General features: G+C 52.2%; 1 protein-coding gene across 1 annotated transcript; it reads left to right on the top strand.

The window, feature by feature from the left end:
- Nucleotides 1-21: 21 nt before the first annotated feature.
- Nucleotides 22-7,461, top strand: LOC121015761 (uncharacterized). The gene is made up of 4 exons (XM_040452948.1): nt 22-44; nt 459-689; nt 5,375-6,155; nt 6,499-7,461. The coding sequence occupies exons 1-3, from the start codon at nt 22-24 to the stop codon at nt 6,084-6,086; spliced, it is 966 nt and encodes a 321-aa protein (XP_040308882.1). The 3' UTR covers nt 6,087-6,155; nt 6,499-7,461.
- The last annotated feature ends 8,474 nt before the right edge of the window (nt 7,462-15,935 follow it).

Below are 15,935 nucleotides of genomic sequence, written 5' to 3'. Positions count from 1 at the left end.
GAGTAGGGAGTTCCTGGAGAAATGTCCTACTCTGCCTATCGCAAGTATTTGTCAATGGACTGCAGGTTATAAGGAAATTTAATTTTATCTGTCATTTCCTTATCACGATTTTGAGTGTCTGGCCTCACTTCAGAACCTGCCCTTTAAAACATCACCCTATCATTGTGTATCCAAGTCGCCAAACCTTTGACAGGGCATTGCAGATAGGATGTATCAACAAATGAGGCCACAAAGTCTTGCGGGCGGGGACTAAAAAATCGGAACAAATATGTAAACCTGTTCGCTGGGGTCGCCCACCCGGACCCACGGGCCACAGCCTGGGCGCCAACGGGTCTAGGACCCGGGAGGATCAGCAGGTGCACGACCCTGTGCAGCGCACGTCCCTCCTTGCGTCTCAACCCGCACGAGACCCAGCGGGCGCAGCAGGGCTCACTGAGTCTGCGCAGAGGCTCTCCCAGAGCGGGCGAGACGCGTGCGCGGAGGGGCTCACCGAGTCTGCGCGGAGGCTACCCCCTCCCCCCCGCCCCGCCCCGCCGCGAGCATCCGGGAGGTGGGGCGCGGCGGGGCCGGCGGAGTCTGCGCAGAGACGACCCCCGGGAGGGTGCGACGCCGGCGCGCGAAGAGCTGGGGCTGTGCCCTGGCAGCCGAGGAGGGGGCCTCGGTGGAGCGGGAAGCGGGGTGGCCTGGAGGTGAGGCCCGCTACGTGCGTAGGGCCGGGGCCTGGCGCCTGGGCCCCTCCGGGAAGCGGGGCGGGGAGCGGACCCTCGGAGGTGCGGCCTGGGGCCGGCGGGGCTGAGCCCCGCCCCGGCTCCCGGCGAGCGCCGCCCGAGACCCGCCCCCGCCGCGTGTCCCCGTCGGGTCGGGTCCAGTTCCCTCCGGGGGGGCTGTGAACTGCCGGTCCTCCGGGCCCGCGATGACCGACCCCGATGGCACAGGACGCCCCTGCTCCCTGTCCTGCGCGGGACCGGGAGCTTTCGTACGAGACCCGGTTCCTCCTGGAGTCACCGAAGCCCCAATGGGGGACCAGACTGGGCCCCGGGAGTGACCTGTGTGGGCCACACATGTTCTCCTCAATCTAAAATATTCCTCCCGGGGCGGGGGTTGGTTTCAGAGGAGCGGGGTGATGCCACCCTCTTCCTTGGACAGGTCTGCATATCCTTTTATGAGTAGCTTCGAAAGTCCTCTCCTCTGGGAAGCCCTCCAGAATTGCCACCAGCATCTTTAAGTTTGTCGTCTTGTTTAGCTTGTGGAGCTAGTGCTGACTCATAAGCACGTACCAGCTTGTTTCACGTGTGTGTCTGAGTGTGTAAGTCTCCCGGGTCCCTCTCCAGGCAGGGGCTCTTTGTGGGGTCTTTGTGGAGCATCACCTAGCGCACGCCCACACGAATATGAGTTTAAAAGGACTGAAATGGTGGTAAGTCACTCACTGAGTGGGCCTGCGACCTTGGGAAGTATTTGTGTAAGTAATAGGCTTGAAAAGGATGGCCCCTGGGCCAGGTAGGACTGTAGACACCCCACCGCCCCCGCTCCTGCCATTTGTTTCTTATTTGAATCAATGGCCAGCATTTTAAAATGAGGAAATGTCTTTCACATCTCACACAAGAGCTAGATTTTGGCATCTCTTGAAAACTCAGATGTGGCCACGTGGGACCCACATGCCTTCGCTGAGCACTTAGCAGGAATAGAGTAGCGTCCGGGTCCTTTAGGTTCGGCATGAAATTTCCAGATTCCCCTGTCCCCACTCATCTCCGCTGGGTCCCTGACGGTAGAGCAAAGTGTCACGTCGTCATTTACCACCTAGCTCGCGTCACTCATTCGGATGAACTGCCTGCCTGGCCTCTTGCAACTAGTTGCATTCTTGACTCCAGGTGGAGAGGAAGGAGGAAAGACGTGCCCCCGGGCACAGAGACAGCATGGGGGAAGCACGGTGTATGGGAACACCGGAAGATACCAGAGCTCAGGTTTGCTCTTAGGTGAGGGGTATTAGGCATTAATTGTGTCCCCCACCCCACCCCCCAAAAAAAGATATACTGAAGTCTTCATTCCAGTAGCTCGGAATGTGACCTTATTGGAAATAGGATCGTTGCAGGTGTAATTAGTTAAGATGGTGACATACTGGAGTAGAATAGGCCCCAGATTCAGTAGGACCGGTGTCCTTTTAAGAAGAGGGCCATTGGGGCGCCTGGGTGGCTCAGTCGGCTGAGCGTCTGACTTCAGCCCGGGTCACAATCTCGCGGTCCGTGAGTTCGAGCCCCGCGTCAGGATCTGGGCTGATGGCTCAGAGCCTGGAGCCTGCTTCCAATTCTGTGTCTCCCTCTCTCTCTGCCCCTCCCCCGTTCATGCTCTGTCTCTCTCTGTCTCAAGAATAAATAAACGTTAAAAAAAAAAATTAAAAAAAAAAAAAAAGAAGAGGGCCATGTGCAGAGACACAAGCAGGGAGAAGCCATGTGAAGGGGTCACAAGGACTGCCAGAGGTGTGAACGTTACCGTTGGAGCCCATGGAAGGAAGCCACCCAGCCAGCGCCTTCCTTTCGACTTCTGGCCTCCAGAACTGAGAGAGAATAGTTTCTGTTTGAAGCCGCCTAATTTGTGGCACTCTGTTACTGCAGCCCTAGGGTATAATGCAGCTCTGTAAGCCAAAAGAAGCTATTACTTCCTTTAATAGATGATTCAGGAATTCACGGTAGGTTTGGGATCATCGTCTCGAAAGCACGATTTGAGAAAAATGTGTCATCTAACAGCATTCCCTTCGTCTGTTGGAGCCAGAAAACACATGCAGAGGTTTTCCAGTGACCCAAACCTGAGAAGGTTCTGGACTAAGATGGGGTTGGAGAGGGCCAAAAGAGCAGTTTTCAGAGTCAGGTAGGAAAGAGGGGAGGGAGTCCAAGATGATTAGGACACGGCTGCTCACATCATAGCCTACCTGAGTGACCTAGAGAGCTGGGTCAGGTGGCCTGACCAGTCCTCCACAGTCTCTGACTCAGTAGGTCTGGGATGGTGCTTGAGAATTTGCATTTTTACCAAGCTCCTGGGTGAGGCTGATGTTGCTGGGCCTAGAAACCCCTAGAATACAAACCCCCACGAGGGCAGGGACTTCGTCTTGTTCACCAGCGTGTCCCAGGGTCTAGAACAGTGCCCTGACGCTGGAGGATCACGACAGACATTTATTCAATGAAAACTGTTGGGGCAGAAATGGAGAGTAAGAAAGGGGAATAAACATAAAATGATGAGTTCATTTTTACCCACTGGACTCATCATCCAGTGAGACACTGGACTAGAGCTGCGTCGTGAGTATAGACTAAAGTGTGGGTGAGGAATAGGCGTTTCAGATTCATGCTTCATCCCACATAAAGGTGATAACCAAAGCCAGAGGTGATAAGGTCACAGATGTGTCCAATACAGACAGAGAGGACTTGGGGCTCAGCCTCGTGACACTTACAGGTAATACAAGGAGAAATGGGTAAAGGTAGTAAAAAAGTAGAGTGGTTGGAATATCACACATTATGGAAGCCAAGGGAGAAAAGAATTTCCAGGATTATTTAGTCAAAGGAAAGAGGGTCTGGTCTAATCGCTGTCCCTAGGTAGCGACTGTGCGGTGCTGACTCCTTTAAGGGCCAGGTCACTATCTCAGGCCGTTCTGACCCCCTCCAGCATTCAGAGTCCCCAACACTGAAACTGCTGCTTCTTTAAATGCAGGTAATGGGTCTGACAGGTTCTGCCAGGCACTTAGCTCTTCAAAGGGAAACGCTTTGGCATTTTCTTTTACATCGGGGTTCATCATAAAAATTCAAACGTTCAAGCATGACTTGTTTGAACCAACATACCCAGGTCCTTTGTTTCTCCAACCCCACAGCTCAGAGGAAGCCAGTATTATGCTGCAAACCTTCTGTGTATATTCTCTTATTTTCTTCATACCCTCAACTACACAGCTTTCTAGCTTCTTGAAAGCTGGGAACTATGTGTTTGTGTTTCCTCACCTTCAACCCAGCCCCAGATTCAGGTATATATTTTTGCTCAAGATACGCTTGAATGAGTATCCAAGTTTATAATTGTCCAGTTTTATTCCTGAAAACTCTATTCACCACAAGAACACAGTTTTCTTGCTTTTCCTTCCCCTCTAGATAGAACTATAAACTATACATTGCAGGAAAAAAAAAAAACCTCACATTAAATTATATTCAGCTTGGGTGAGGTATCCATTTATTTCAAATTAAACTTGGTGGCTGGTTTCTAGTTAAACATTTTAATGGTTCCCATTTTAAAAGGTCATTTTCCTCTGAAAAGTAGTGCTTCATGTTACATCTGAATGTACTTCTTCTGTAGCACTTTCCTGGGGTATCACCCCCCACCCCCGAATCACAGTTGTCTTACAACCACTTAGCTGGTGCACACAAGTTTTGATCATTTGTATTTTGCTTGAAGATCATCCAGTTCATATAGATTTTCAAATAGGATACCCTAAAGCTGAATGTCATGGTCCCTAATTCTTCTCTTCCAATTCTGTAGTTATGCTTTATTTCTCATCATCTATCCTTTTTTTTTTTTAATGATTTTTTAATGTGTATTTATTTTTGAGAGAGAGAGAGAGAGAGACAGAGTGCGAACGAGGAAGGGGCAGAGAGAGAGGGAGACACAGAATCCAAAGCAGGCTCCAGGCTCTGAGCTGTCAGCACAGAGCCCAGGGTCGGGCTCCAACCCATGAACTGCGAGATCATGACCTGAGCCGAGGTTGGTGGCTTAACCCACTGAGCCACCCAGGTGCCCCTCATCATGTATCCTTTTTATTTCTTAATCAGGTTCTAAATAAGCTTATATATTACTATTTTCAAGGGAATCAGCATATGAATTTATGCCTTCTATTTTTAAATTTTTTTTTAATGTTTATTTTTGAGAGAGAGAGAGAGAGAGAGTGTGTGTGTGTGTGTGTGTGTGTGTGTGTGTGTGTGTGTGAGTAGAGGAAGAAGGTCAGAGAGAGGGAGTCACAGAACAGGAAGCAGGCTCCAGGCTCTTAGCACAGAGACTGACCGGGGGCTCAAACTCACCAGCCAAGAGATCATGACCTGAGCTGAAGTTGCGCGTAGCCTGAGCCACCCAGGCGCCCCTGCCTTCTACTATTTTTTAATTTTCCATGTCCTTAATTGAAGTTTTTAACCTTCATTAATTCACTCTGGCTTATTTTGGGGGGCCTGATTTCACTGTGCTCTTAAAGTTGCTTTAGCTGAATTTTAAATTGTTTCATATCTGCATTTGATAACAGGGGAGGTGATTAAGGCTCTCCAGCGCTGCTGGGTCCCACAGATCTACCCAGGAGTGTTCCTTACAGTGCCTTCTAGACAGTTTGTAATTTTGCTTTTGATTTCCTCTTTCGACCCAGTGGAATTCTTCCTGCCTGTGTGCTCCAGTTCTCGTGCATTCTATGTGGACGCTCTGTGCGCCTGCACCTGCACAACGGGTGCTGGGGTGCAGGTTCCAATCCTGGATTTCCTCCATCAGCAAGTCCGAGGTCCCCACTCCCGCAGGCTGGCCCCGCAGATTTCACCTGCACAGGGGCTGCTATATTGATCCGCAGGGTGCGGGTGGGCCACCGAGAAGTTTCCCGCTGGGGCGCTGCCGCCTGTACCCTGAGCGCGGAGGAGCCCAGGAGGCGGGGCGCCGCGGGGCACGCCGGGGCGGTGCCTCCCCGCTGGGCGGCTCCCTCCTGCCGCGCGCGCCTGGGGACTTCTGGGAGGGGCGGCCGCGCAGGCGCACTCTGCCCTGGCTGGACTGAAGCGTGCGCGGGGGCTGGGGGAAGAGGTGACTGGCAAGGACGCTTGCCGCGGGACCTCCACGTGGCTGCTTTCTTCAGCCGCCCCCCCTCCACCTCGTCCTTGGGCAGTGGCCCTGGTGGGAGGGAGTCTGTGCGGCCCCCGGTGGCGCCCCGGCTCTTACCTGCTGGATTTTCCGCGCTGGACGCCTTTCTTGAGACCGCGACTTGCTGCGAGCAGCGCTGTAAACCGGGCCCTGTTGCAGATCCGGGGCGTTTGGACCATTCCGTAGATGGGATTATGATTTTACTTTTGCTGTGGCCACTACGGAAATTTGAGTGAAGATGGCGAAGTCATCTGGTCGTTGGCGGCCTCTCCACTACCTCCGAGAGAATCAACCCTTGAAAGCAGGCAAGTTAACTTTGCACTGAAAGCTGTTCACCTCTGGGCTCTGATTCTGGAACCTTGGGCTTTGCAGCAAAGGTGATTCTTCGTTTGGGCTCCCAGAACACCTTTGCTTCTGCTGCTGTTTCCTTCTACAGCCTATGTCTGGTATTGTAGAAAACACTCTACATATCCATCTACCAGATTTCGAGTCTCTCCAAGCCAGGGACTCTTCGTGGAATAGGATCTTCGGGAGGGATGGGAAAGAAAGCATTGCAGGGTTTGCTGCTTTTTAGAAGCTGAGTGTGTGTTTAAGAAATGGAAGGAGGCGGGGAGATAAGAACCAGAATGATTTCTTCTTCTGTTCCAGGGCGCCCCAGGAAGTCTCCAGCTGGTGTGGGCCTTCTCCAGAGCTAGAATGGCCGTATCACTAACAGCCCCTAAGACTCTGGTCCATTGGGGTACACAGGATCAAGAGGAGATTACGAGGGTGGAGCCAAAGCAAGAGGAAGAGACCTGAGAGTTGGAGACTAGGCTGCAAGGGAACTACTCTCCACGTCCTCAGATCCTCCGCCAGTGCCTCAGGCGACTCTCCCACCAGGAGACTCCTGGTCCTGGGGAGGCCCTGAGCCCATGGTGGGTGCTGTGCTGTGAGTGGCTGAGGCCCGAGAGGCCCACCAAGGAGCAGATCCTGGAGTTACTGGAGCTCCGGTCCTGCGTGCGGAGACACCACCCCAGGGTGGAGAGGGGGCTGTGAAGTGTGCTGGAGCACTGAAAGGACTTGATGAAGCAGGACGGCGGTGGGAAGCGGACGTGTGGTCTGTCGTGGGAGCCAGGTCAGTGGCCTTCAGGCCGAACGGAGGGGCAGCAGCAAGGAAGCTGCCAAGCTCCACTCTCTCGGACCAGGCGGAGCGGTTCGTGTGTGTGCCTCTTTCTCTTCTGCCCTCAAGGCTTGAATGAGACCTTTTTTTTCCTATAAATACTTCTTAATTTATTTTTTAAAAATTGTGCCGTTAACCCTTTTACGGGGCGACAAGCTATGTGAAGTCAAAAGTACAAAACTTTTTGTCCAACGTAATATTGAGAGTGCTTTTGAGGTAGTTCACTGGTTTATCATCTGGATCAGTATCTACCGTGCAACGCGCAGAGGCCAGAATCCTTGAACCAAGCTGCGAAGATCTCAAGCTAAATAAGGCGGAAAAATCTGGAGAAACAGAAGAAGGAAATTCTTTCCCATCCAATGTGTACTCTTCAGACTGACGCATTCCTTCTATCAAGCCTTCTAAACTGTTAAATACAGTTTTCCAAACAAGCATTTAAACTTCGTTACACAGAAGAGTAACAGGAATGGTGTCCCACCAGACAAAAGGGAAAACAATATAAATATATACGGAGCTCGGTGGGTAAGCCTGAATGTAGCACAGTCCTTCACCACCGATGGGGGCGATTCAACACGCAGCCAACAACATTCTAACCCCGTGCTTGATCTCAACTGGTTACTATGAAGCAAGGTGTAAATGTTTGCTCCCAATTGGGCTTCAGAAATGGTTCTTTTTTTCACGACAAGCATGTCTATCCTGCTATCAATCTTTTTTTTTTTTTCCCCTCCTTTTTTTTCTTCCCTTTGCGCTGACTCTGAGAAGGGTCTCCAGGTCTCCTTGGAAATTTCAGCCCTGGGCTTCAAGGCTGCTCTGTGCCACCTAACAAAGCAGAACATCAAGTCTCAAGAAAAACTGTTTCCAAGTAAGTTCCCTGCATCCCAGTGCAAAGCTCAAAAATATTTAAAGGAATTTAGGGGCACCTGGGTGCCTGAAAGCCTCCGATTTCAGCTCAGGTCATGATCTTGAAGTTCGTGAGTTCGAGCTCCATGTCAGGCTCTGTGCTGACAGCTCAGAGCCTGGAGCCTGCTTCAGATTCTGTGTCTCCCTCTCCCTCTGACCCTCCCCTACTCGCACTCTGTCTCTCTCTCTCTCAAAAATAAATAAACGTTAAAATAAAGGAATTAAAAAAAAAAACACCCAACAACATAAAATTTACAATGTGTGGAGCACAATACAAAATTAAAGGCATACAAAGAAACAGGAAAGTATGACCCATAATGATGGAAAAATCATCAATAGAAACATCCAGAAATGGTGCAGATGATACTATGAAACAGGACACTAAAAACAGTGTGCTCCATATGCCCCAAAAGGGAAAAGAAAACATGAGCCTGTACAGAGAGACACAGAAGACATTAGAAAGATGTAAATTGAGGGCGCCCGGCTGGCTCAGTGGAGCGTGCAACTCTTGATCTCAGGGTCATGAGTTCAAGTCTCACATGTGGTGTAGAGCTTACTGAAAAAAAAAAAAAAGATGTAAACTGAATTATAGAATTTAAAATATAATGTCTGAGATTAAAATATGCTGGATAGAAACTACCAAAATGAAACAGATAAAAACACTTAAAAAAAAAAAAAAAGATGAGCACATCTGTGAGCTGTGGGACTTCAGTCAACCAAACCTGTGTGCTGTTAGAGCCCTGGGGAAAAAGAGGAAAGCAGAAGACTACTTGAAGCAGCTGGGGCTGAGAGTTTTCTAGAACTGATGGCAACTCTACATCCACGGATGCACGAAGCATAGACCAACATCAAGCAGAAGACACGCAAAGAAAACTACACCAAGGCACAATCAAAATCGGATTGTTTGAAACCAGAAATAAATACGCAGACGGCATAATTGGCCAAGACGTGGAATTTCATTTTAGACACAAGGACTAAAGTTTTTAAGTAGAAAAAAGTATGGACTCTTTGGGGAAAATAACGATTCAGCACTTGGGGCGCCTGGGTGGCTCAGTCGGTTAAGCATCTGACTTCAGCTGAGGTCATGATCTTCACGCGTGGTTTGTGAATTCAAGCCCCACAGTTGAGTCCTGTGTTGGGCTCTGTGCTGACAGCTCTGAGCCTGGAGCCCGCTTGAGATTCTGTGTGTATCTCTCTCTGCCCCTCCCCAACTCGCGCTCTCTCCCAAAAATGAATAAACATTAAAAAAAAAAATAAAAAAGACTTAGCACTTGACAATGAATCCCAATTTGTAAGGGAAGAAGCCTTCCATGATAGACCTTCAAACACATTACATTCCACAACTTCAGTGTAAATGCACTGGTTAGACTTGACAAGGAAATGGTGTGCTAACAACAGTTAGACCCCATGTCGATTCACAAGGGCTACTTAGCAGCTTCAAGGTGGATGGAATAATGTACATTTAAGATAAAACACAGCAAATAAAAATTAGTAGAGTGCAGAGGTTAAGATAAAATTTGTATTCTCTTTGAACTCCAATGCCTGTGACAAAGCATCATGGGGGGGGGGGGAATCCAAAGACAAGGAAAATGGGTAAAGGAGAAGAAGAAACTGCATTTATTTGGCTCCTACAAGATACCATGCAGTGGGTTTCCAGACATACGGTTATATATTCTCCTCCCACGACCTTACGAAGCAGATACTTTTCCCACTTTACGGATGAGGACACTGAAAATCAAGGGATAACAAGACCACCCAGCCCATGGGGAATTCTGAAGAGGCTGCCACGCGTGGTCAGGGTCTTCACACACTGCCGGCATCGGCCATGGTGGCACTGAGGACAGATGGCTACTTTCTCGCCGACTCATTTGCACATCCTGCGGTGCTACGCCCCGTCTTTGCCTGACTGGAGTTTATTTCTAGCTCACAAATGGGTCCATGTGACAGAGAAAAAAGGACGAAAGACCTCCTGAGGAGCCTGAGCTAACATTGTAGGAAAAAGAGGGACAGAGAGCGGGAGCTGGAGCAAATGCCTGTATTCAAAGGACGGACGGACACCCCTCTTGTCAGCGAGGCTCCCGGCACACGGTTTGTCTTCCGGTAGATTCTAGTCCTTTGAAGAACAAGCCATTTTGGAGCTCCTTTTCAGAACCGTCCTGAGCACGTGACTACATCTGAGGACAGCACAGGCCCGTGATGAGGATGGGTCCTGAGTCACAGCAGATACACGTGAGAGAGCTCACAGGAAGGAATGATGGGTCCGAGGAGGTGGAAATGATGCGTAAGAAAACAAGAATGAGGTAAACACGGGCCATGATTAAAGACGCTGAGGATCCGGGGCGCCTGGGTGGCGCAGTCGGTTAAGCGTCCAACTTCAGCCAGGTCACGATCTCGCGGTCCATGGGTTCGAGCCCCGCGTCAGGCTCTGGGCTGATGGCTCGGAGCCTGGAGCCTGTTTCTGATTCTGTGTCTCCCTCTCTCTCTGATCCTCCCCCGTTCATGCTCTGTCTCTCTCTGTCCCAAAAATAAATAAACGTTGAAAAAAAAAAAAAAAAAAAGACACTGAGGATCGCACAGATGGGATATCTGATTTGCTCTTTTTCCCCCAGTGTGAAAGGGCAGGGAAGAGGGGCATTTCAGGCAACCCATGACCACCTTGCACTTGAGTAAACCGTAGAGTGGGTCAGTTCCGTCAGCCAAGGAGAGCTTTTGCTTCACGTGCTTGACCTTTTACCTGTCCCCCTGTCACATAAAGAGACATGATGGGTGGGGCACCTGGGTGGCTCAGTTGGTTAAGCGTCCGACTTCAGCTCTTGTCGTGATCTCACAGTCTGTGAGTTCCAGCCCCGCGTCAGGCTCTGTGCTGACGGCTCAGAGCCCGGAGCCTGCTTCGGATTCTGTGTCTCCCTCTCTCTCTGCCCCTCCCCTGCTCATGCTCTGTCTCTCTCTGTCTCAAAAATAAATAAAAATATTAAAAAAAAAAAAAACAACGACATGATGGGTGACATGGACCTTTAACGCCATCATCATCATTTGCGGGGGGCTTGGGGGGAAGGGTTTGCACAGAAAAATAAAGGGCAGCAAAGGCATCGTGATGCTGCCATCAGTTAACTGAAGTTGAGTGTCGAATTCATCTTCGTGGCCTCCTGTTTGTGGAAACCATTCATTTATTAACTTCTGGGTGGAAGCCCTGGACTGAATGCCATACACTCGACTACAAGCATCAGCCCTGTCCGCAGGGAGCAAGACACAAGTAGCTGGCACAAAGGCTGTTTCAGTCTGCTGGCCCCGGCGAGGAAGAGCAAAGAGGCCCAGATGGCCGCCTACTGTGGCTGCTGCGATGTGGCGGGCAGTGGGGGCTCCAAGTGGAGGTTTCTCCATGCTCATATTCAAAGGGCCTCCCCAGGGTGCAGCTTCTGATGAGCTACGACGGGGGAGTCCCATGATAAGGTGAGATCCGTCCCGTTAGCAGGGTTGTGGTCCACTGTGGACTTCTCTGATTGCACAGAATCTTCGAGCTCCAGTGGAGACCTCCCAGCTCTCTCCACTGTACCCCTGGGGCTCCCCGACTCGGGGGTGGGGGGAACTTGGATTACGGTCCCACTGCCTAAAGCCCCTTCCTGTGCCACCCACAGTCCAGTTTAAAGAATGCCCAACACGGGACACCTGGGTGGCTCAGTCGGTTATGCACCTGACTCTTGGTTTCAGCTCAGGTCATGATCTCGTGGTTGTGAGATCGAGCCCCAAGTAGGGCTCTGCACTGAGCATGGAGCCTGCTTAAGATTCTCTCTCTCTGCCCCTCCCACATGCGTGCGTGCACATGTGTGCACTTTCTCCCTCTCAAAATAAGTAAACATTAAAAAAAAAGAGAATGCCCAACAAAACCAGATCAGGGGCATAGAAGCACTTTGCTCCCTTCTTGGTGATTTTTGGGGCCATCTGCCAGGAGCTGTCCCAGCCCCTACCCACCCGGATGCATAGCCAACCTCCTTCTTAGCATAAGGCCTCACCTGGTCAGCTCCCCAGGCCTGGCCTCCACACCTCCACACTGGTCTTCCCACCCTGGCGGCAGCCTCAGAGGACAGTGTCCTCTCTCTAAAGCCAACCCTGCCTTCCTGACCTGGGTCTATCCATTCCCACTGCAACTAAATTAAAATTTAATAATTATTAAACAACTATGTCAATGGGCCTGGATGTTGGTGGGAAAGAACTCGGGCCATGGCACGGCCTCCATAAATACCTGGGATGCGACAGAGACCCGAGTCTCTGGACAGGAGCCGACCAGTTTGCCTGGCACCCGACCCCACCACTCCCTGGCAACAGGGCTCCCCCAGAGGTCCAGGTCTCCCCCAGGGGTCCGGAGACTTGCTCGGTGGGGCTCCTACCTCGTGGTCCTGGAGTCGAGGTGGCAGCTGAGCAAAGAAGGTGGCTTTTTGGAGACGTGGGGGTGCCGGCAAGTTGGGTCCACCCAGTTAAAACACTGCCTGCAAGGGGTGTTACAAACAAGGAAACATGTTCCCTTCCTCGGTGACACAGGGGAGGCTGGAGTTGTGGCCAGGTCCTTGTGCTAAGCCCCAGGCTGGGGACGAGGACGCAGCTGGGGCAGCCAGGGCAGGAAGGGGGAGAGCCCACTCCGGGGTTCAAGGAGGGCTTCGCCTGCCCGTCAGCCATCGCCCTCAGCCCCTCGGAACTCTGGTGCCAGCGCGCTGACCGCCCCCGGATTGCTCCAGTCCCCACCAGTCGCCGAGCCCTTAACCCCTGCCCGGGATCCCCCCACTCTGGGGCAGTGCACGAGTCGCGGGCACTCAGCAAGAGGTGGGTGACTGTGCGACCACCAGCTTTGCCGCGGCTCCTTCCTGGGTTCCAGCTCCCTCTGCACTCGGCTGCCCTCAGGCTGCTCATTTAGACAATCTCACCCCAAAAGCGGAGGCCTGCGATGAGGGAGAGGTTATTGTGGGTTGCTGGGTTCACTTTTCCCCAAGGGGAGTCTACTTTCAGGGGGGAGCTGAAGTGCTACCGGGGTCCAAGGACGGGTTTCGGTGGGCCACGAACTCCCCAATGTCGCACACACGTTTTCCGGAGTCTCAAGGTTCCCTGGCCTAACAACCTTAGGGCCCTGCCTTCGCTCTGGGGTCGCTCAGGAGAACACGCACAACATGAGGCTTAGACGATGGTAACAACCACAAACGCTAGCCTTGAAATCTCAGCAACAAGGTGATTTAAAAGAAAAAAAAAAAAAAAAAAATGGACCATCCAGATGATCCAGAGTATTACATTAAGTTGTTAACCATGAAACACACACACACACACTTCATAAAGGACATACGAACAAAACCGGTACCGCCTGCCTGGTTATGAAAGTATAAAGGATCTCACCGAGCAAAGCAGAAGGTCAAGGACAGAGTGAAGTTTACACGAAACCACAAGCTAACGGAGCAGGGCCCCTGTGGCACTGGGGTAAAGACTGCCAGTTACAGGACGGGCTTGAAACAGGCACACAAAATCCTATGAGGACACAATGAGACCACGTACTTTGGGACCATAAACACTAGAAAGGTAGGGAGTAGAATTATAAAGAAACTGTTTACCTCCACACGGTGCGAGCACGCCAGTGCGGCTGTTTAATTAGGGAAGGACAAAAGTCCACGGCCAGAACAGCAAACCTTCTGGAGGGTATTTCTGGGTATTCAGGTAGGTCTTCCAGACCGTGAGGCCTGGTTTTAATTAGGTCTAGAAGTAAGAAAACCCGTGCCCTTTCTTCTCCTTGGTGGAGATCTGCTGGCACAGAAGTAGGAGTACCACTCACAGTTATGGTCAGACTGTGGCTCCCACGTACGGAGAGGGAGGGAGGCAGGCAAACAGAAGGAGAAGGCCCAAATGTCCCCGAGACGCCTGGGTGAGAGGTGGCCGTGGGCAGGCGATGACATCACGGGAGGCGTGGGGCGTGTGCATCAAGGTAGAGAAAATTTCATTCCCCAGAATTCTTGGGAAAGGCGGGCTCCTCTTGGAGTGAGGGATCTCCCCGATTCAGGACAACACTTGAGTATGACGCCGGTCACCGCGCTACCTTCTAATGTTCTGGGCGCTGGGCTCCCAACGGAAGGGCCTTTTTTTCTGAGCAGTGGGTTTCAGAAACTACTGAGCTGGGGCCACAGCTCGGGTGGGGCTGGCAGGCAGGGACCGGTCGTCTGGCAAGGACAACGTTGTCAAGGTGGCCGAGCCCAGGGAGGGCAGGGGGAGTAGGCAGAGAGAAGGAGAAAGCAGCGGTGGTTGGCCAACAAGGGCCTTCTGAGAACAAAAGGTCTAAGGATGTCCAACATGAAGCCCCTTCTCCACCTGACACAGCTTTCAGCACAACCCCTGTCGCTCGTGGACGTGTCTGGGGGGAGTGGACTCCTGGTGGGGGGGTGGGGGGGGTGGGCGGTTGACCAGGTGCAGAGTTCATCGGCACCGGCAAGGGGCGGATGTGGAAATCACATACGCGAACACACAAATCAGAGTTAAAGGAGTGGGTGTGGGTGGCACCCAGGTTTCCTGTGAGAAAGGTGGAGTGTGGGTAGAGTTCACTTTGAACTTGAACAACAAATAAAGGAGAGCACACCGTGCTCGTGACCTCCGTAAGGAAAGGGGAAGAGTCCCTCCTGTGAAGGGGCAGATTGCCACAGAGGAGGGACGGGAGGATGTGGGAACCCGTCCTCAAGTGAAGGGGCTGACCTTGGGGGGCACGCCGGGGTACAGAACAGACCCAGTCATGGGTTCTGGGTGGGAGCAGTTATATTTCCAAGGACAGGATTTAAATCTATTATGTTCAAATTCACGTAGTAATAATAAAAAACGGGCCAAGGGTTTCGCATGGGGCAGGCAGGGCGGTCAGGAGCCCACACCAGCACTTACCGGCTGTGATCACAGGCAAGTCATTCGACGTCCCCCTGCCCCTACTCACCTTTTTTATTTTTATTTTTTTTTATTTATTTTGAGAGAGAGGGAGAAAGCGCACACAAGCAGAGTGAGGGGGGGGGGACGGCAGAGGGAGGGAGAGAGAGAATCCCAAGCAGGCTCTGCACCGTCAGCGCAGAGTCTGACTCGGGCCTTGAACCCACGAACCGTGAGATCTTGACCTAAGGCAAAATCAAGAGCTGGACACTCAACCAACTGAGCCACCCAGCCGTCCCTTTCCTCAAGATGTTTTCAAGTGCGGCAGGAGTACCCACACCGACCTCGCCAGCCGAGGGAGGGGCAACTCTGTAAACTAGAGATCATTGCACCAGACACTGAAACAGGTGGATTTTACGGGGTGTAAATGGTGCTGCACTCAAGCAGCCGTGGAAATCAGCACGCCAGCCGTCTGGCACTGTGCCCGCACGCAGTAAACACTCGGTAAACACTAGTGATTAGTAATCGTGTAATAAAGGGATTAAAGAACAGAACACTGCAGACGTGTAAAGTCAGATTTTTAAACCAGTCAAGAATTAAGGGGCTGGGTGAACCCTCGGCGTCATTTGGCTCATGTCCCCTCCTGTCACAGATAAGGCAAGTTAGGGGCCGGTGGGCCGAGTGGCTCATTCAAGGTCTGCCTCTCGAGACCAGCCCTGGGGCCTGCTGGACGCCCACGGGCGGGCTTCCCATCGCCACCCGGCCAGAGCCTGGCACACTGGGACGTGTGGAAAATGGACGGCGTGCATCTCTCAGGGAAGAAGCGACAGGCAGGAGAGCACAGAAAAGTCATGGGGAGACTACCAGGGAGCTCCCGGGCTGGGGGCAAACTGTGGGGAGGCCCCCACCAGCGAGGCCCTCCACACAGGGATCCAGGCCGTGAGGGCCTAGGCGCCGGGCAAGGCGAGTTCCCGGCCAGTCAGGCCCAGCGGCACATCACCGAGGCCGGGGCCCAAGTGCACAGTCCTGCCTGCTGTCGCCTGATCTGGGACGGCCCGGTGGCGGGAGCTGGGCCCACAGGGAACACGGCAGGGCTCCCGGGAGCAGTCTGTCCGAGGAGCCCCTGGGGGGTGGGGGGGTGGGGGGGTGGGGT

This window comes from Herpailurus yagouaroundi, unplaced genomic scaffold, assembly GCF_014898765.1.
Source record: "Herpailurus yagouaroundi ecotype Mexico unplaced genomic scaffold, PumYag 208, whole genome shotgun sequence".
Classification (NCBI taxonomy): domain Eukaryota; kingdom Metazoa; phylum Chordata; class Mammalia; order Carnivora; family Felidae; genus Herpailurus; species Herpailurus yagouaroundi.
The sequence above is the reverse complement of the archived record's forward strand: the minus strand, read 5'-3'. Positions and strand labels throughout refer to the sequence as shown.

Coding starts and splice junctions, on each gene's coding strand:
- LOC121015761 (XM_040452948.1), top strand. CDS start 22: ATGTCCTACTCTGCCTATCGCAA. Junction 45..458: donor TCCTACTCTGCCTATCGCAA/GTATTTGTCAAT, acceptor AGGCTCTCCCAG/AGCGGGCGAGACGCGTGCGC. Junction 690..5,374: donor GGAAGCGGGGTGGCCTGGAG/GTGAGGCCCGCT, acceptor CTTTCGACCCAG/TGGAATTCTTCCTGCCTGTG.